The sequence below is a fragment of the Anomaloglossus baeobatrachus genome, chromosome 1, assembly GCF_048569485.1.
Source record: "Anomaloglossus baeobatrachus isolate aAnoBae1 chromosome 1, aAnoBae1.hap1, whole genome shotgun sequence".
In the NCBI taxonomy this organism is placed as follows: domain Eukaryota; kingdom Metazoa; phylum Chordata; class Amphibia; order Anura; family Aromobatidae; genus Anomaloglossus; species Anomaloglossus baeobatrachus.
The window spans coordinates 845,043,550-845,064,165 of record NC_134353.1 but is presented as its reverse complement, the minus strand read 5'-3'; the positions used below and the strand labels follow the sequence as shown (position 1 = coordinate 845,064,165).

Below are 20,616 nucleotides of genomic sequence, written 5' to 3'. Positions count from 1 at the left end.
TCATGAGCATAATTACCCGTCCTGAAAGCAGGAGACAGAAGCGGCTGAAGACAGCATTGCTAGAGACAAGTGAATATAAAAATCATTTTATTTCAAAGACACATGTTTTCCCTGGTACGTGTCACACGGATCACACCACTGTGTGGTCCATGTGACATCATTGATGCCAGAGAAAAATGGACTTGTCTCCGTGCGGAACACACTGACACGCTTGTGCACCACACGGAAACACGTCAGTGAGAAATCACTGATGTGTGCGTATACCCATTGATTTTAATGGGTCTGCGTATGTCCGTGATTCCGGTACGTATAACAACAACATACGAACCCAAGACTTCTCAAAAAATCAGCATGAACATACCCTTACATAAGTACACACAATATCTTTTTCAGTTGGATTCTACCTTGAATCTGCCTCAAAAGGTTCTGCAAAATATGAACATAATTTACAGTAATGTAAAAATGAGAGCTGTTCACACATTCAGTCTTTTGCTACTTCTTTTAACTGCTTCAGATTTAGAAAACCGTGAATCAGTTAAAGTTATTGATCAGATCGAGAAGGAAAAAACAAAAAAGGGAAAAAACTAGCTAAGTGATTATTGCTTAATGTTTGGGGAAAAAGGCAAAATCCACTGCCAATAAATATTCAGACTTTTGGATTGAGGGTGATTCACTTTCATGGCATTAAACATGTCCAAATCATCTTTATCAAGCAGCCAGCCATACATGATTAACCTCACCAGACTGGGAAGTCTGGACACGAATCTCACAAAGGATGTCACGGTGGTTGCATGAGATTTGATCTGTTCAGTGTACATTCGACTGATATCCAGATGGTTTAGTTCTGCCATATCTTTGGCTTGGTCGAAGAATGTTGTCCAGCCAGATTCTGTAATATTGGAATTACCTGGCAGCTCAAGTCGTTGGATCTTTTTCAGGTTCCCATATTTTGCTTCTTCCGCTGGGAAATAAAATAAAATGATATGTTTAAAGGAATTTTGGATACACATCAAAATCATTGTGATGTTCACCAATATGAAATAAAGTACTGTATACTGATGTGTAAAGGAAGGTAAGGCCTTGGTTCCACTTACGTTTTGCAATGACAAGTGCAATCCGATGAAACATCAGATTGCACTCGCACCAGTGCAAAACTATGAGGCATTATCCATCTGCGATTTATTTCTCATGCCATATCGGTATGAGAAATGAATTGCAGCATGCTGCGTTTGGCAGCGAGTCTCGGCTTACACACACCCATACAAGTCTATGGGAGTATGTGAAACATTGCACTTCACTCGCATGTCATCCGACTGCAGTATGATGTACGCAGAGACAGGCAGCGGAGCAGAGGGAGAAAGGGCTCCCTCCCTCTTCTCAATAGCTGTAATCCGATTGAAAGATTGGATCACAGTCTCATGACCCTTGGCTGACACTCACAGCAGAGGGTCATTAGTATATTGCTTCCGATGCTTTCACATTGGAAGCTATGTGCCAGTGGAACCGAGCCACCAGTAAGGGACTGGACTGTGGAAGTATCAGGAAATATCACATTTAAAGGAATGTCCTGTTTTCACACTCCTCATCCTCCCGGATTCCTGTGTGCTCTTTTGCTGGATTGATAGGTCAGATCGTAGGCAGTGTTATGCTGAGGCGCTCGCTGATGTTGCTATATGATAACAGATTGGCCTCTGCAGCATCAGACGAGTACAGCTGTACTGGAGGCGGCTGGGTTTGGAAGCTTACAGTGCGCTCCAGTGATCCCGGCTAACTTCAGTGCAGTAGTTTAAAGCTCCATAGAAAAGAGCTTGTAAGTACTGCTCATGTTCAGTCACCACTGCTAAACTGCAGATGTGGTCTTTCACAAAGACAACACGCTGTAAACAAAATAAAAAAAATTGAATGCACATCAACAAGGGATCAGTGCATAATTTTAACCCCTTCATGACATGACGATTTTACGTTTTTATAGTTGTAGTTTTTTCCCCTTTTTTGGCAATATGATTCTCCAGGTCAATACGATTATACACGTACCAAACATCTATAGTTGCTCTTTATTGAAATGGTGAAATTTTGGGGGAAAATTTGTAAATAAATAAATGTTGCTTTTGTTGCCATTTTCTGAGACCCAGAACATTTTCATTTTTTGGGATATGGGGCAGTGTGAGGCCATATTTTTTTGCACTCTAAGCTGATATTTCTACTCATATCATTTTGGGGTATATATGATGTTTTGATCTCCACTTATTGCATTTTATTGCAAAAAAAAATCAAAAACATTATTCTGCCATTTTTATTTTTTTCTCATTACGCTGTTCACTGTTCGGATTAATTCATTTCATAGATCAGACAGCAATGCCATATATGTGCATTTTTAATTTTTTTAACTGTTTTATTTTTAATGGGGCAAAGGGAGGGTGATTTGAGCTTGTGTCAATTTTATTATTTAAAACTTTTTTTCACATTTGACTGTATTTAACAGTCCCCTTAGGGTACTCCAACATGCGTTCATCTGATCGCTTGTTTTAGGCTAAGTTCACACACACTTGCATTGTTTTGCATCAGTCACAAACCGTCGCCTTGAGGAATTACGGTATCATGCAAAATATTTTGCAGGAATCTGTTTTTTCCCCATAGGCTTCTATTAGCGACGGAGACATCTATTACCATCCGTGAGACATCTGATTGGCTCCAAATTTATTCTACAGCTGGATAACAATGCCAAACATATTGTACAACCAATGTCATTAAAGACTCTCTCACGTGGCTATAGATTCCCTCATGTGAGACGATCGGTCCCATTATGCTACTGTGAATTGGATCAAACTCTGACAGAGTTTGATCTGAGGGTCACCTTAGTGAGATCCGATTCTCTAGCAGTAGAGAATAATATCACCGCTGCAGAGAACTCCTTCTAGACTATAACGGGTATGAAATCTATATTTGAGAAAAACTTAACAGGTACGTAATTGTAAAATGGAGGTCTGAATGAGCCCTAAAAGATGGGATTATATTCTTTAAAAACAGTAAAACAGGCGCTGCCTTCTCCCTCCCTGAGGAAGCCGAACTTGAGCACGGGCTCAAAGAGGCAAAACGTACGTTGGTGGGGTATGGGGGAGCCTTTTTTCTGCATATTCAGGACTATGCACTGGCCACTTTACTTTGTACATACGTTTCTATTTAAGTGATTTGACCAGATCTTACTTATGTATTGGGGGTGTCTGAGCGGGCTATTCATATGTATTTATGCACATGCACTTTATATGTATTGTCCCTGTAATATTTGCTCTGACATTTCCCCTGTATGTTTTATTCATGTAATTGGTCATCTCCAAATACCATCCATTTGGTGGTCCCGTTTATGTCTTCTCACATCCCTAAGTGTTTTTATTTTCTTTTTTGCTGGTTGCACATCTATGATTGTAATAATAAAATTATATTCACTTTTTGGCACCTTTTGACTCTTGTTCTCTTGCTTATATAAGCTAGTTTAGTAATATGGTCACTGAGCATGTGTAAAGAAAATGGGTTTTCAATGGTTCTCTACCTGGTGCCAATTTAACACAAAAATCTTCAAATAAAATTACTTACCTAGTAATGCAATACTCTCATCATCTAGTATCTCCAATATGACAAGGGACTGAAGATTTGGAAGGTATCGAAACTGTTGGATTATCGGTTTAGCAGCATGAGCCATCCCTTCTCCTACAGGCAACCACAACTTCTCCAAGTGAATGAGAGAGCCCAATGCTTCAGCTACCAAAGAATAAATGAGTATTTCAAAATCAATAATGTAAAACATGGGTTGATTTTTTTTTATATATTTTCAATCTAAACTGAAGGTTGTGTTTGTAACCTGAACCCTGATGCATATCTATAACAGGCAGAGCCACAATGTCACAAACATCATAGCAAGAGTGCTGTCATTCTTGGACTGGCCCACTAGTGGACTGGAGAATACTTCGGTGGGCCCTAAGTTACGGTGTAAATATTGCAGTCGCACATGGTATGACTGCCCAGGGCCTGGAATGAAGAGGTTCCTGCTGGTGTCACCACCAGTTTCAGCTGGGATGCACATCCAGTTAAAAAGTAATGCAAACCAAAGAACCATCAGTTCCCCACTCCATAATACCTATACACACCGTTGGCCTATCAGACGCCAGAGGCGGTGGAAATACATCACTGTATTGCACCACCTGCATCATACGATGGTGCTGGAAGAAGATGTCGTTGGGACTGGGGTAAGTTGAGCAGAATTGTGTTTTATTTTGGGGTTTTTTTACCTCAACATTAAGAGCACCACAGAGGGAGACATTGTACTATTGGTGGGCCACATAATAGGACATTATAATAAATGGGGGCCATAGAGTGGGACATTATAGTAATTAGGGACCATTGGGGGGACATTATACTAAATTTGACCACAGAGTGAGAAATAACACTAAATGGGGGCATATAGAAGAAAGTTATACCAATTGGTGTACAGAGAAGGAGACATTATAATAAATGGTGACCAAAGGGGGAACATTATACTATATGGGATCAGAGAGAAACATTATACTGTATGGGAGCAAGAGAGAGGGACAGTATACTGTATGGGAGCCACAAAAGGGGGTCACAATACTGTTTGGGAGCAACAGAGGTGGACAATATACTATATGGGAGCCACACTGGACAACATTATACTGTATGAGAGCCACAGAGAGAAGCATTATACTGTATGGGCGCCAATAGAAGTACAGAATACTGTATGGGAGCCACAGAGGGGGACAGTATACTGTATGGGAGCCAAAGAGGGTGGACAATACTGTATGGGAGATACAGAGGGAGATATTATACTGTATTGCAACCATGGAAGGGAATAGTAAAGGGAATAATGTATGGAAGCCACAGAGGGAAACAATATACTGTATGGGGATCACACAGGGGTTTTGTATACTGTATGGGAGCCAGAATGAGGATTGTTATACTGATGGGGGTCATCATTATTACTATACTGGGGTCACAATGGGGGACGCTATACTATAATGAGGGATTTTATTAATGTATGGGGCTACAATGGTGGAAATTAACAGTGCCCTTATTGTGGTCCTGTACATCAAACAGGTTGCTTCCTTTCATTAAAAGTTAATCCTCGGCTGAAGACAACTATAAAGAAATGTATGGGGAGATAAGGTATGCACACCAGTGACTATGTAAGGGGAATACATGAAATAGCAGAAACTGCTGTGTGAATACTGACTTGAAAAATCCAATAGCTATATGTAAGAGTGAAAATGTGAAAAATGGAATCTGCATTACTGCCATGAACATATGAATCAAGAGAAATTTAGCTACTGAATTGATCAATGCAATAGAGCTCCAACACTACGCCAAAGTATTTCTCTACGTTGGGGTCCCTAGCTTGTGTGTATCCTCTCATGCAGTTAAAAAACTTACCGTGTATGGGAAGCTGAGACCCAGGCTATTTATGCGTATGATATGGATTGGCAATAGGTGTGGTTGGGGAGGGTTCACAAACGAAAAACTACTAACAATAAGGAATAACGTTTGGAACATCATTCTAAGTCTGAACTGGGTGCAAAAACCTAAAAAAACATCACTATGGGGAGATAAGGTATGCACACCAGTGTTAGTAGTTTTTCGTTTGTGAACCCTCCCCAACCACACCTATTGCCAATCCATATCATACGCATAAATAGCCTGGGTCTCAGCTTCCACTACACGGTAAGTTTTTTAACTGCATGAGAGGATACACACAAGCTAGGGACCCCAACGTAGAGAAATACTTTGGCGTAGTGTTGGGGCTCTATTGCATTGATCAATTCAGTAGCTAAATTTCTCTTGATTCATATATTCATGGCAGTAATGCAGATTCCATTTTTCACATTTTCACTCTTACATATAGCTATTGGATTTTTCAAGTCAGTATTCACACAGCAGTTTCTGCTATTTCATGTATTCCCCTTACATAGTCACTGGTGTGCATACCTTATCTCCCCATAGTGATGTTTTTTTAGGTTTTTGCACCCAGTTCAGACTTAGAATGGTGTTCTAAGAAATGATCTGTACTATAATCACCTTCCCCGGGTCCACCGACAGGACTCGTGAACCCGGGAAAAGGTGAGTACAGCACAATTTGCTGCTTTATTAGAGCCTGTAGTCTGGGATTAACTTTTAACGATTGGTACACTTTCTGAAAGAAAAAAAAAACATGGGAGAATATTTTTATTATCTTGGGGAAAAAAGCACCTTTTACTGGCTGGCAATTTTGAGTCTGGAAAATCTACTCTACCGAAAACCAAAATGAAATATATATCAGCTCGCCTTGAGAAGCTTGTAAGAAACCATACTAAGGTGCATTAGTCGATGAAATGAGGGCAGATTTGCGGATCTATGTGTCTGGCGTCCGCAGAGTGAGGGTATAGGAAGCCGAGAGCCAGCACCAGGCTTGATTAAAACTCGTCTTTGTTGAGTACGATTAAAACATAGTGTGATTAAAATGAGATGACACTGATGTGTTTCGGACAGAATCCTTAACCCATGATTAAGGACCCTGTACGAAACGCGTGAGCGTCATCTCATTTTAATCACACTGTGAATTAATTGTACTCAATGAAGACAAGAGTTTTAACCATATCTGGTGCTGGATCTCTCCTTCCTATACCTTCAAATCTATTCTACCACCTATATCTACAATGGATACTGAGGTAGTGTTTATATTTATGTGTATTTAAATTATATGTCAACATTTTATATAGAATATGTTTCATTATAAAACATAAAGTAGACTGTACACGTTACCAAAGGTCTCAGAAATATCTTTTGCCATTATTTTGTGCCTTTGCAAATTTAAAACTTTCAGCATGGTAAAATTCTTCATTGCAGAAGCTGTAAGAAAACATATAGGATCTGTTTGTAAAAGTCTAGATTAATCCAGGTTGTGCCATCCTAGAAATGTTGGGATAGCAACATCTATTAAAATGGAAAACTACACAGGGCATGAAGTGAGGAGAAAAAGTAAGGACACCCATGGAAAGCTTGTTATTTTTTTAATACAAATGAAAATATTAATACTTGCTCATCATTATAGCAAACAGTATATAGATAATATTAAACAGATTTATTGCTATATTAAAATATGATAGCAAATTACTTGGATAACCCAAGACTTTATAATTGGTGGGGTCCGATTGCTAGCTCCCTCTGTGCACTTGAAAATGAAGATGCCAGATGGTGCAGTGCAGATTCTCCCTATCACTGCTTTTCAGGCACAGCAACTCCCCAGTGATATACTATCACCCCTTCATACACTTTAAAAGAGCTTGTAAATGCTATTGAAGTTTCCTAGAGTCTCCAGGTAAGCAGCGCCTCCTAACGGGAAACTATCATGTCTCCAAACGTTATTAACCTGCAGATATGGGGTTAATCTAAGTTGTTCCTCCCAGGAGCTGCTGCCTTTCAGTCACTGAGGCGTAACGGCTTTAGTCACTACACACTGAGTGGCGGTTATATTCATGCACCGGCAATCTGATTAACAACCCAACTCTATAGTGCATTTATGCAGAATGAGCTGTCAATCAAAGTGCCACGTCATGTTTGCAGCCAGAGCTCGCAATGCTGAGTGATGACTGAAGCAACTCTATGACTGAAAGTCGGCGACAGAAATAAAGTTAATTTTCATCCAGTCGTCGCATCATCAGCAAGTCATCCCAACAGCATTGTAACACTATTAACACTGTCACCACCTTCCGACTTTCCACTTTTGTTTTTTCCTGCCATTCTTCTAAGAGCCATAACTTTTATTTTTCGGTCAATATGGCTGTTTGAGGGCTTTTTTTGGAGGGATGAGTTGTACTTTTTAATGACACTGCTATGGGGTGATATTGTGGGTTGTGTATCATTTTGTGTAGATTCGTATTTTAGGCGTGGTGCTCTGTCCATTCTATGTATTATTTGTCCTGTCTGCAAATTTATAACCCCCCTGCAGTGCTTCTGTCCCTAGGTGAGGGGGAGGGGGCCTGGAATCCACCCAACCTCTCTGTTTACCTGGGGGATTAGTCAGTCTGTCTGAGAACTACAAGAGAGAAGCAGGAAGATTACTCCTCTGTGGGAGAAGCTGAGGCTCCCCAGAGAGACTCGGACATTTATCGCTTACTGGACTATATCCGTGTATCTGGACTATTTTACCGCCTATGTGGTGGATTATTTTACAATTTACCATGTTCCCTATATGGTACTGACTTTTCAGTATGATTATCTAGGTCAGTACGAGTTTGTACATACCAAACATGTGTATAGTTTTATTGTTTTTTTATTGTTTTAAGTAATGAAAAAAAATTCAGAAGTTTGTAAAAAAAATAATAAATTGCGCTTTTGTCACCATTTTCCGAGACCCGTAGTGTTCTCATATTTTTCAGGATCTGGGGTTGTGTGATTTTTTACATCTTGAGCTAAAGTTTTTAATTATAGCATTTTTGGGTAGATGCAATGTTTTGATAGCCTGTTATTGCATTTTAATGCAATGTTGTGGAGACCAAAAACCATAATTCTGGTGTTTTGATTTTTTTTTTCTTGCTACACCCTTTACCGCTCAGATTAATTGATTTTATCTTTTGATAAATGGAGGATTTCTGAACGTGGCGATACCAAATGTTTTTTATTTTCAAATGGAGAAAGAGGGGTGGTTTTACGTTTTAGGGATTTTTCCATATTTTTTTAAAACTTTTTTTTTTACAGGAGAAATGCTGTGTTACTTTGAGTGCCGGCGCTCTGCCGGAATTCACAGAAAATGAGTCCATGAGTCATGACAGCAACAGGGGTCATCATATGACCTCGCGTTGTTACGACAACCCATTGGTGCTCCATGATCGTGTCAAGGGGCCGCCGATGGCTGTGGCGAACAGCACAATCACCATTTTATTTACCATGCAGCAAAAGGAGGGTGATTTGAACTTTTGTGGGGGCTTTTTTGCAATATTTTCAAAAAGTATTTTTTAACTTTTTATTGTATTTAGTAGTCCCCTTGGGGGATGTCACACTCCCGGGATCCCGGCGCCGCCTGTCACTCACCGGTCCGGTCCCCGGGTCTCCTGTCCGCGGCTACTCCACCTGCTCTCCCTCCTATGCATCCTCCATGCTCCCTGTCCGCTGGTCCCGGCGTCCCGCTGCGGTCCGGTACTTAGCTTCTGCCTCACCTGCATCTCCTCCACTTCCCCCAGCACATCCTGCACTGGTCTACGGCACTCAGGCCTTGCTCCTGCGCACTAGGGCGCGGGCGCGCTCACTCACCTCTTCTTAAAGGGCCAGCGTCACTGAAACAGGATATGGCTGATTACAGTGACAGGGTATATAAGAACTTCCTTTTCTTGTGGGCGGTGCCTGTTCAACGTGTTCTTGTAGCTAGGTGTTCGGGTCCCTCTGTGCTTCGTACCCAGGTTAACCCTGTCTCTTCCCACAGTGTCCGTCTGCCAACCTGAGTGTGTTCAGCTTGCCGGTTTCCCAGGAGTTGCCCCGGTGACCACCAGCTGTGGATCCCGCCAATCTTCCATCAGCCTGTACCCGTCACCGATCCTGGATTCCATCTGGTCACATCAGCCTGCACGTTTTGCTGGACCCGGACCCCGTCTGTTGTTACCACTCGGCACTTGTACCCGCTTCCAGTCATCAGTCCTGCACACGGTCCCCGTTGGACTAATAGCCATATCCTGTACAGACTTCTGAAGGACATGTACTCCGAACTCTCTTGTATCCCAGCTACTGTGCATCTAGGCCCTCTGGGGGGGTGACCGGACAGTCCCTGTACAGGGGTTCGCTCCTGGTTGCCTCTCTGGGGGAGTCTGGTGCACGGTCCCGTGGATCCACCTCCAGAACGTTACAGGGGATTTGAAGCTGCATTCGTCTGATCGCTTGTGTTGTACACAGCAGAGCATCAGCACTGCTCTGTACACTAGAAATCATGACTACCAATGAATGCTTATGAATGAGGTAACTTACAGATCTATAAGTGTTCAAGTGAGTGGATGGCATTTACACCGAAATGCATTTTGGCTTGGTTCCTGATGAAGGCACAAGACAAAACGCTCGTCGGGGTGGACATCATCCAGTCTATTGGATACCCTAAATATATTCCCCTGATGATTTATTATCATATAGTTATTACCTAGCAAAGCCATGTCACCATCTTTTAGTGGGGTTTCAAATAGATTCAGTTCTTTCAGTTTCTTACAAGTTGTGAGTGAATTTATCAGGCCATTACTATCCAGAAGTTTTTTGAAATTTAAGTGCAGAACTTCCAGGTCCGTAAAACTTTGGATGAATTTTTCTGCAATAAAATAAATACTGGATGAAAAAAACAGCAACTGCAACATACACAATACAATGAAGAGAAGGTTCACACAATGTAAATATTGTGCTATTGAAGCAGCCAATGAATCTGCATGTGATGTTTGGATTTTGATACAGATTTCAGTTAGGGGTACTTTGCACACTACGACATCGCAAGCCGATGCTTGCGATGCCGAGCGCGATAGTCCCCGCCCCCGTCGCAGCAGCGATATCTTGTGATAGCTGCCGTAGCAAACATTATCGCTACGGCAGCGTCACACGCACTCACCTGCCCTGCGATGTCGATCTGGCCGGCGATCCGCCTCCTTCCTAAGGGGGTGGGTCATGCGGCGTCACAGCGACGTCACGCGGCAAGCGGCCAACAAAAGGCGGAGGGGCGGAGATGAGCGGGACGTAAACATCCCGCCCACCTTCGTCCTTCCGCATAGCCGGCATGAGCCGCGATGACGCAGCTAAGCTGATGTTCCTCGCTCCTGCGGCTTCTCACACAGCAATGTGTGCTGCTGCAGGGGAGCGAGAAACAACATCGTACCGTCGCTGCAGCGAAATTATGAAAATGTCGGACACTACACCGATGATACGATTATGACGCTTTTGCACTTGTTAATCGTATCAAAAAGGATTTACACACTACGATATCGACAACGACGCCGGATGTGCGTCACTTTCGATTTGACCCCATTGACATCGCAGCTGCGATGTCGTACTGTGCAAAGTACCCCTTACCTGATTGCAATGTGTGTCACAGCCACTATCTGCTGGACCTGATGTAAGCTCAGTTTCTTGGTTTGCATCAAAGTCTGGGACCTGACACATGACATAAATGAACATCATAGTATTCTAATGGCTTATAACTCATGGTTAAAATCTGACACATTTCCACAACATATAAATTATACTGATGACCTGAAAATCCAATTTTTATCTACAATCCAGTGCAGAATGTGCACTGTAAATTAATGAAGATTATTCACTTAAATTGTAATGTACTTTGCTGTGGAATTTAGCTGCGGATTTATCAATCAAAATTCCACAAGAAATATGCAATGTGTGCGCCAATTTTCTGATAATATTTAAATAACTGCTAAAATTATAACAATGCACTTTAAAAATAATAACTAAATTCTTACCAAATCTTGCTGAATCAATTCCACTATCTGAGCTCTGAACTATAATTTTCTTTATTCTATTAAGTGTTTGGAAATCATCTGGCAAATTGTTTATGATTTCTGTACCGTTTGGTAGGATAACTGATACTTCTTCTAAGCATGGGAAATTATGTATGCCACGAACCAGTAATTCTAACAAGACAAAAAAGAAAAGGTAATATAAGAAAAGGTAATTTAAAGCTCAAATTTAAAGCTCCTGTGCAAATTCTGCCACTAGACCCAGGAGCAGGAGTTATTTCTGCACCCCGTAAAGCTATGCCCCTGAATATATTACGGGTGCTAATAATAAAGGCTTCCAGACTTAAAATATTAATGACCTCTCTTTACTATAGACACTAATGTCAGACTGGTAGAATCTGACACCTAGCACCGCCAACAATCAGCTCTTTGCTGCTCCTCAGAAAGCGGATGGAAACTGTGTACAGAGCGAAACATATCAGTTAAGTGTTGTGGCCATTTTTGGTTACTGCAGCTCAGCTCTAATTCCCTTAAACAGTGCTGTGACCGCTCCAGACACTGTTTACATCCAGTTGTTGCCGCTGTCTTTAACAGGTGAGGATCCCAGATATCCATCTGTTTGACCTTGATGACCTATCCTCTCCTATCAATATTGGAACCCTGTTAGGGGTACCAATAGCATGATTGTGCACCAAAAAGAATGGAAAAACCCCGCCCCTGGAAGTGATCTGTTTATAAGTGGCTGCATGTGGGTGAAGAACTGAACTACTAAATTAGTGACTTCCATTGGGGTTCATGTCAAGATCGGGTACCAACTGATCTTAATTTAATGTTCGGCTGCACTCACCAAACTGGACTTCCATGGGTCCGCTCATCTCTAGACCCATCTATGAAATCAGATATTTTTATAAATTGGACGTCCACTTTAGAGGGAACCTTGTAACGTTGATAAATGTTGTTTACCTGTAGATGTAGGGTTAATAACGTTAAAAAGGTACCTGAAAGTGTGGCTACTGGGAAGAAATGAACTTCATTTCTTCTGGGAGCCATTGGTTTTTGGTCATAGAGCTGTTCCACCGCAGCTACAGTCACTGACAGTAGCTGTAATCACATTCCAGCACTTTGATTGACAGCTGCGCTTTTGCAGTGAATCAGTGCAGACTCGGCTAGCAATCCGTGTCGGGGCGTACTTACAGCCGGTACACACAACACTATGTGCAGTGACTGTATCAACGCCGGCACGCCTTTATGACTGAAGCCTGGCGGATCCTTGGAAAAATAGAGTTAATTTACTCCTCGTAGCCATGTTTTCAGTAGGTGGCTTTTGTCTAACGCTATTTACCTTCACATTAACCCTATATCTGCAGGCTAATAGCGTTATCCAATGTGACAGGTTCTTTTTTAATATAACAGCCTAAGAAAAAAAAACACCAAGATATACAGTTCACGATACCTGGATAACTGATTTTTGCACTTTTAATCTCCAGAGATTCCAGAGCCGACATCTTGAGTATGATATCTTGTTCCTGTTCTTCCAGAAACGTTTCTTGAATAGTTAGTTTCTTGAAGGACCTCGAGAACTGATCAATGGCTCGTCCGATGCTCTTTACAAAACCTTTACAATTGATTAAATGCATCTCAATATGATCAGACATCAAAAAAAGAGCCTGAATTTTCTCACTGTTAGCTTCAGAAAAGTTTTCACTGTTCAAATCATTGATACAAATTCTGAAAAAAGCCGCTTTATGTCCTGATGTAAATGGGCGGATCAGTGAATCATCTATTTGGATTTCCTGGGGGAAAAGTGAAATGACTTCATTTATTTCTCCGAGTTTCATTTCATTTTGTCGCACGGTGTTATTGAGATGCAGACATGCAGATGAGTACTCCTCTTCTACTGTGGGTACGCCATATTCTTTGTAGGCTTTTTCAAAACCTGAAAAATCCAGTGCTTTCATCTTATTATTTTTAGTATACAAGGTAAGGTTAACGCCGCTGAATGAGCTAATGCATTGTGGGTATTTTTCAATGAACATAAGTGTGATGGCAGAAGAGTTCTTGTTGGAAGGGCTTGCAGAGAAGGACATCATTTTTCCAGCTATAAACTGCATAATAACTGGAGCGCATTCTGGTAGACATTGACTTTGCACTGCTGCTTCAACGGCAAATGCCATCAATACATGCAAACAGGTGGAACTAATGTCACCGTCAAAAAATCCACATACAGTCATAATGAAAACCTGTTCTTCAATTTCAAGCTCTGGGTGACGCTGCAAATGTTCTGTATTCTCTTCATGGCAATTCAAAGCTTCAGGGTTTCCATAAAGACTGAATAAGTAGGCGAGGATCTTGAGAGTCGCTTTTGTAGAAATCCTGGTTGCGTATTTCAGGAAATACCAGTAACGTCCAATGATTTTAAGAAAGGTATTGATCTGATGAAGGTAATGGAGGCCTTTGGCTAGATCATCGAGATTTTCAGACTCTAATAATTCACCAAGTCTATTCCCAGCAAGATATTCCTGGAAAGAGGTGCCGCAGAATCTATACATTGACTGGAGCCTCTGTGCTGTAAACTTGCTTAACAGTCCATATTTGATGGCTCTGTCCCCGTCCACACCTACTGCTTTTAAGTCATTCTCTGTAAATTGAAATCGAGACTGGAAAAGCCCTTTAATGGCAAGTTCTCCACAAGAAGAAATCTGAGAATTCACTATCTGAGTTTCATTTGGGAACTTTGCTTTGTTGTAGTTTATATACTCATTAAACGTGTTTATGTCCCCAATTGTATTATCACTTGGGTATTTAATCCAGGAGGAACACTGTGCTACAATCATCAGTGGGATCTCAAAAATAACTGATAAAATTTTAGATGTTTCCAGCTTCCTAAAAAATGACCTTGGACGATCTATGTCATGTGGAAACAATTTCTTGGCTATGTAGATTGTACTATATAAAGGGAATTTCTGGATGCTCATGATGGTCCTTGCATATTGTCGTAACTTCATCCCCTTATCAGTGCTCACAGTGACTGCCAGAGTCAATCTGTTAAAAGCATTTTTCATTATTAATTCTTTTATGGCTTCTGGAATTGAGTCCACCATGCCATAGTCATCCAGGAGGAAGAGGACCTTATCCTGCAAATTAGCCAGAATTTCCACCAGACTTTCTTCTGTCAGAAATGTGGAAGATCCCATCAGTTGTTGGCCGATAATGTCACTGAGATTTTGATGGCTCTCGATAGAAGCAAGAGAAATATAAAAGACAAGACTAAATCTTCTGAGGAAAGGACAGGAGCCTGAGGCCCACAGAATGGCAATCTTTCTGAGAAGAGCGGATTTCCCACTGCCGGCTTCCCCTTCTATCATGGTGATGTCATGCAGCTCAGACAGGATATCTGGCAATATCAGCTGCCGAACTGATTGATTTTTTTCTATCCTTCCACATAACACAAATGTCAGCAAAATGCAAGTTCAAATCTATAGAAACGGAATTTCCAAGAGGAGAAACATGGTGGAAAGTGGGATTATTGTACTTTTCAATGAGATGTGTTTTCAAAAAAAGCTGACTGCTTGCAATTTCTGAAAATGATGAAAACAGGGCAATTAATAGATTACAAGGAGATATAAATGAAACAAAACTAACATAAAAGATTTACCTATTTGAGATGCAGTAGTTAGAATTGTTTGCAATCCAACTCTATCAAAACTATTATGATATTTGTATTCGTGGTCTTGCCTGAAAATTTTGCCATGAGTTGGCCATAGCTGTTATAGTAATATTTAGATTACCTATTTTATCTTTGAGACCTATGAATTAAAAGACATTCTGTAGAATAAATGCAGTGAAGAAGTCTTAAAGGTAACCTGTCACTCGGTTTATGCTGCACAAACCACGGGCAGCATTAGTGAGATCCTGGCTGCGTGATTATAGCCAAGAATTGTTCTGGAAGGCTTCAGCCCTTCAGAAAAAACATAGGTTGAAGAATCATAGGCAGAGTTGAGTCTAGGCACACCTCTTGTTGTCGTCTCTTTGCCCTCTTTAGTTGACGGACAGGTTTCTCCCAGGTTTGAACATCAGGAAATTCAAAATCTGCATCAATCCAAGGGACTAACAGACTATCCATTTAATGTGTATTAGATTCAAGTAAAATTTTGAGCATTTTCTAGATATAGTAGAGGTAACTATGAAAACACTACTTGCCATGAAAATAAGCCTTTGCCCCATAAAACTGCCAAAAAAACAGACTAGTTATAATTGAAAAATGAGTGCACCAAAAGGGTAAATCAATTAGCATACAGTATAGTTTTGTGACTTCATGCTATTAATTTATTGTATTACTAATTTGTTATTCTTTATACCTCCTCCAAAATAGAAAAAAAAATATTTCCCAGAGAGATCTAGAAGCTTTATTTGCATGAAAAAAAAATGGTATCAAATCATTTGTTTACTTTAAAAATAAACATATTGGCCCCGGCTGGCTTATCAAAACTGGCGTTGTGCATAATAGACCTAATGAATTGGGCACCGCAGACTCTAGCACGCCCTTCATCGAAAGGCCCCCAACTTCTAATACAGGCTCTAGCTTTTCATTTTTAGTGGTAATAGAAGAATACAGACTCCAAAATATGTTACACAATTTTTATTTTTTTGGGGGGAGGAGATGTCTGTTTTCTGTTGGTGGTGTCTGCTTTCTTTTATGGGTGTTTGCTTTCTTTTAAGAATGTCTGCTTTCTTTGTTGAAGAGTCCTGCTGTATTCTTTAACTTTTTTAGCTGCTTGGACACTTCCTTATGGAACCGCAACTAGGGCTTATTTTTGAAGTAGGGCTTATATTTTAAGCATACACTGAGCGATGCTGCTCTGATCAGCAGAAATGTACAGGTGATCGGACTGTGCAGTGATAAAGTACCCAAGGGGACTAGTAAAATAAATAAAAAATGTAAAAAAGTTATTAAAAATATGAAAAACTAAAAAAAACCCTAAAAGTTCAAATCACCCCCCTTTTTGCCTTATTGAAAATAAAACAGTTAAAAAAAATAAAAAATGTACATATATTTGGTATTGCCATGTTCAGAAATGCCTGATCTATCAAAATATAAAATCAATTAATCTGATTGATACACGGCGTGGCGAGAAAAATCCAAATAGCAAAATTACATTTTTTGGTCACCGCGACATTTGTTAAAATGCAATAACAGGCAATCAAAACAGCTCATCTATAAAAAATGGTATAATTAAAAATGCCAGCTCAAGACACAAAAAATAAGCCATCACTGAGCCTCAGATCCAAAAAAAAAAAAATGAGAATGCTATGGGTCTCGAAAAATGGAAACAAAAGCGCTATTCTTTTTTTGGACAAACTTCTCATTTTTTTTTACCACTTAGATAAAAGTAAACCTATACTACCGTTGTCCTGCGAGGGTTCACTCCATGTTCCCACCTGTCCCTGATACTTGTTGGAGATGTGCGATCCATACCTCCATACATGGTGGTTTTGTCCACCTACCCAACGCTTTTGTAACAGACATGTTTGCCTTCCTCAATAAAATGTTACCTACTAGGTATCAGCCGACGCTGGAATTGGCCTTGTCTCTCGGTAATATCTCCATTGCCAGTTGCAAAAAAGGCTTTCTGAGACATTTTCTGATGGGGGCAAAGAGCTTAATTCCCAGGTTACTGGAAACAATCTGATGTGCCTTCACGTGCGGAGATAGTTGCCGAGCTTAACCTGATATTCCGAATGGAGGAATTGATCGGTCAGGCTATGGACTCAACGGAGAAGGTAATCAGGCTGTGGACACCAGGGATCATCTTTAGGGAGACATCGGATCTTACATCTTGGCTTCAGGCACTGGACTAGGGGAGCGAGAAACCATACAGCTTACATCTCATATACCATCTTGTAATGGAGGCTTTGGGAGGCCCAGACATCTGTTTTGTCCTTTCCTTTCCCTACTTTCTCTTTCTTCTATCTTCCTCATATTCTCAGTAATAACCTTACATTTCTATTGTTAGTCTGGTGATGTTGCTTCAGTATTTCTTTAAATGAGACAGAATATTTTTCTGCTGGTTGTTGAGTTCACCCAACACGCAACAGTAGCTAATTTTAAAGTAATTTGACTTACAAGGTGTTGGACGATAGACTTGGTTCACGTTACTAAGATAACCACATAAGAGCAAATGTGATATACCAGTTACTGTTCCCAAATCACTATGATGATATACTGTATTTCTTGTTTTAGGCTATGTGCTCACGTGTGCGCTCTGCACCGCATACACAAAAGGTCCGCTTCAGAGCGCAGCTGAAAAGCTCCGTTCTGAAGTGCATGGTGCCTGCAGAATTCGTGCGCTCTGCATGCTGCCTCTCCCTATAGACAGCATGCAAAGTGCACGAAAGAAGTGACATATCACTTCTTAGAACGCACGCTTCGGGCAGCAGCCGAATCGCTGCGTTTTAATACGCCACGTGCGCACGTCTCCTGCACATCTTCATAGATTTTGCTGGGGACGCAGGACGCATGCAGTTACGCTGCAGTGCAATACTGAGCGTAACTGCATGCAAATACGCAACGTGCACACATAGCCTTATAACTTTGTTATACTGCTGGAATAAAATTTGATTTACACACAAAAGTAAACCTATACATGATTGGTATCTACAAACTTGCATCGACATGAGGCATCATACTGACACGTCAGTTTCACCATATAGTGAACCTGGTGAATGGTGGAAAAAAACAAAACCAAACCATTGTGGAATTTCACTTTTTTCACTATTTCTCCACATCTGGATTTTTTTCCCATTTTCCACTACATTATATGGTAAAACTAATGGTTTCATTCAAAAGTACAACTTGTCTCGCAAAAAAAAAGTCCTCATATGGCAATATTAATGGAAAAATAAAAATATTATGGCTCTCAGAAGAAAAGGAGGAAAAAACGAAAATAAAAAAACAGAAAAAAAAAATTCCCGGGGGGTGAAGGGATTAAAGACATAGTTAAAGACCATTTTTCATGATGTTCACAAACTGTCTGAGCCATTTTGTTGAATTTAGTGCAAAAAGCGTTACGGAATACCACAACACTTGAAAAGAATGCCAATGATGACCCTAATTGTATAGAATTGTTCCATAAGATTACCTGTTGATAATGCAGGTACAGTTTCATCAGTCAGAAAGTTGTTGAATGATGCACCCTGTGAATTAAAAAAAATGCATATGAACACAACACACAAAACCCTCCACATATATTAGATGATAGATGACTATTTCATATGTTTCTGATTCATCATTGCTTTTGCTCCCTTTCTTGTCTAGATTCAGTGTTTTTCCGCTTGTGTTTCCTTTTCATCTCATTCTCTTGATTTAGACCTTTTTTTCTTTTAAACCTTATTGTATGTGTGTTTGCATGTTTTTTTATGACTGCCATTGTGGCAGGGTTTGTTTTCCAGATGTTTTTGGGCTGATACATCAACTACGACTTTTAACAAGTTGTAAAATTTAGTACAAAGGTGGTCCACTTCTCCCTCAGAGTAATTTTGTCTATGCCAGCCATTTTTGCACAAATTAGGGGTACTTTACACGCTGCAACATCGCTAGTGATGTCGAGCGCCATAGCACCTGCCCCTGTCGCTCGTGCGACATTTGGTGATCACTGCCGTATCGAACATTATTGCTACTGTAGCGTCACACTCACATACCTGTGCAGTGACGTCGCTGTGACCGCCAAACAATCCCTCCCTCAAGGGGGAGGTGCGTTCGGCATCATAGCGACGTCACTGCGGCGTCACTAAGCAGCCAGCCAATAGAAGTGGAGGGGCGGAGATGAGCGGGACGTAACATCCCGCCCACCTCCTTACCGGCGCATTGCTGGTGGACGCAGGTAAGGAGATGTTCGTCGCTCCCGCGGTGTCACACACAGCGATGTGTGATGCCGCAGGAATGACTAACAACATCGTACCGGTGGCAGCAGCGATATTAAGGAAATGAACGACGTGTCAACGATCACCGTTTGGAACCATTTTGTGATCGTTGATCGTCGCTCATTAGTGTTACACGCTGCGATGTCGCAACCGGCGCCGGATGTGCGTCACTAATGAGGTGACCCCGATGATATATCGGTGTCGACGTCGCAGCGTGTAAAGTACCCCTTAGAGAAACATGCGACTTTTGGTGCAACAAAAAATGCAAAATCGGTCAAAAGACAATAATAAGGAAAATTTTAGATTTTGGTGCAAAATTCATGCACCATAGTGATGAATTTGGTGCACAAAAAAGACAACAAATATCACAAGGCAAATAAAGAAAAAATTGATTTAAAAAAACCCAACATATAAACATATACTAAAGTAACTTTTAAAGGGAACCTGTCACCACTTTTTCAGCTTATAAGCTGCAGCTACCACTACTGGGCTCTAATATACAGCATTCTAACATGCTGTATATAAGAGCCCAGACTGTGCTGTACAACATAAAAATACACTTTATAATACTCACCTAGAAGGTCGCTCCGGTGCACAACAGTCGGATGGGTAGCGCCATTCTCCGGGACCGGCGCTTTCCCTTTCGGCCATCTTGGTCTTCCCTATTCTGAAGCCGTTGTGCATGACGCATCTACGTCATACATATGCGCCGCCACTGAGGTCCTGCGAAGGTGCACTTTGATCTGCCGTGCTCAGGGCAGATCAAATTATTGTAGTGTGCCTGTGCAGGACCTTAATGCCAGCTTGTGTGGATGGCGTAGGAGGCATCATGCACCGCGGCTTCAGAATAAGAAAGACCAAGATGGCCGAAAGAGGAAGTGCCGGTCCCGGAGAAGGCGCCACCCATCCGACTGTTGTGCACCGGAGCAACCTTCTGGGTATTATAAAGTGATTTTTATGCTATGCAGCCCAGCTTAGGCTCTTATATACAGCATGTTAGAATGCTGTATGTAAGTGTACCGCCCCCACGTCAGCGGCCGAGCCGCTCGGATCCGGAGCCGCGGTGGCTCGAAGGGTCTCTGGATCTGGGGGGATTTGGAAAGTTCGTGACGCCATCCACGGTGCGTGGTAACATGGTGTACCACCGCTGCTGTTGATGGGGGAGCCCGGTGGCGGTGGTAGAGCAGCAAGTTGTTTAACCCCTCCGTGGGTAGGGGGTTTA

General features: G+C 41.3%; 1 protein-coding gene across 1 annotated transcript in view; it reads right to left on the bottom strand.

Moving 5' to 3' along the window:
- Nucleotides 1-576: 576 nt before the first annotated feature.
- The window catches only part of LOC142301091 (baculoviral IAP repeat-containing protein 1-like), a 55,901-nt gene continuing 35,861 nt past the window's right edge, over nt 577-20,616 (bottom strand). Inside the window, 8 exon segments of the mRNA XM_075342114.1 lie at nt 577-961; nt 3,592-3,756; nt 6,805-6,891; nt 10,163-10,324; nt 11,478-11,648; nt 12,928-14,902; nt 14,904-15,052; nt 18,614-18,668. Of these exon segments, the coding sequence (XP_075198229.1) occupies nt 597-961; nt 3,592-3,756; nt 6,805-6,891; nt 10,163-10,324; nt 11,478-11,648; nt 12,928-14,902; nt 14,904-15,052; nt 18,614-18,668 (3,129 nt within the window). The 3' untranslated portion in view covers nt 577-596.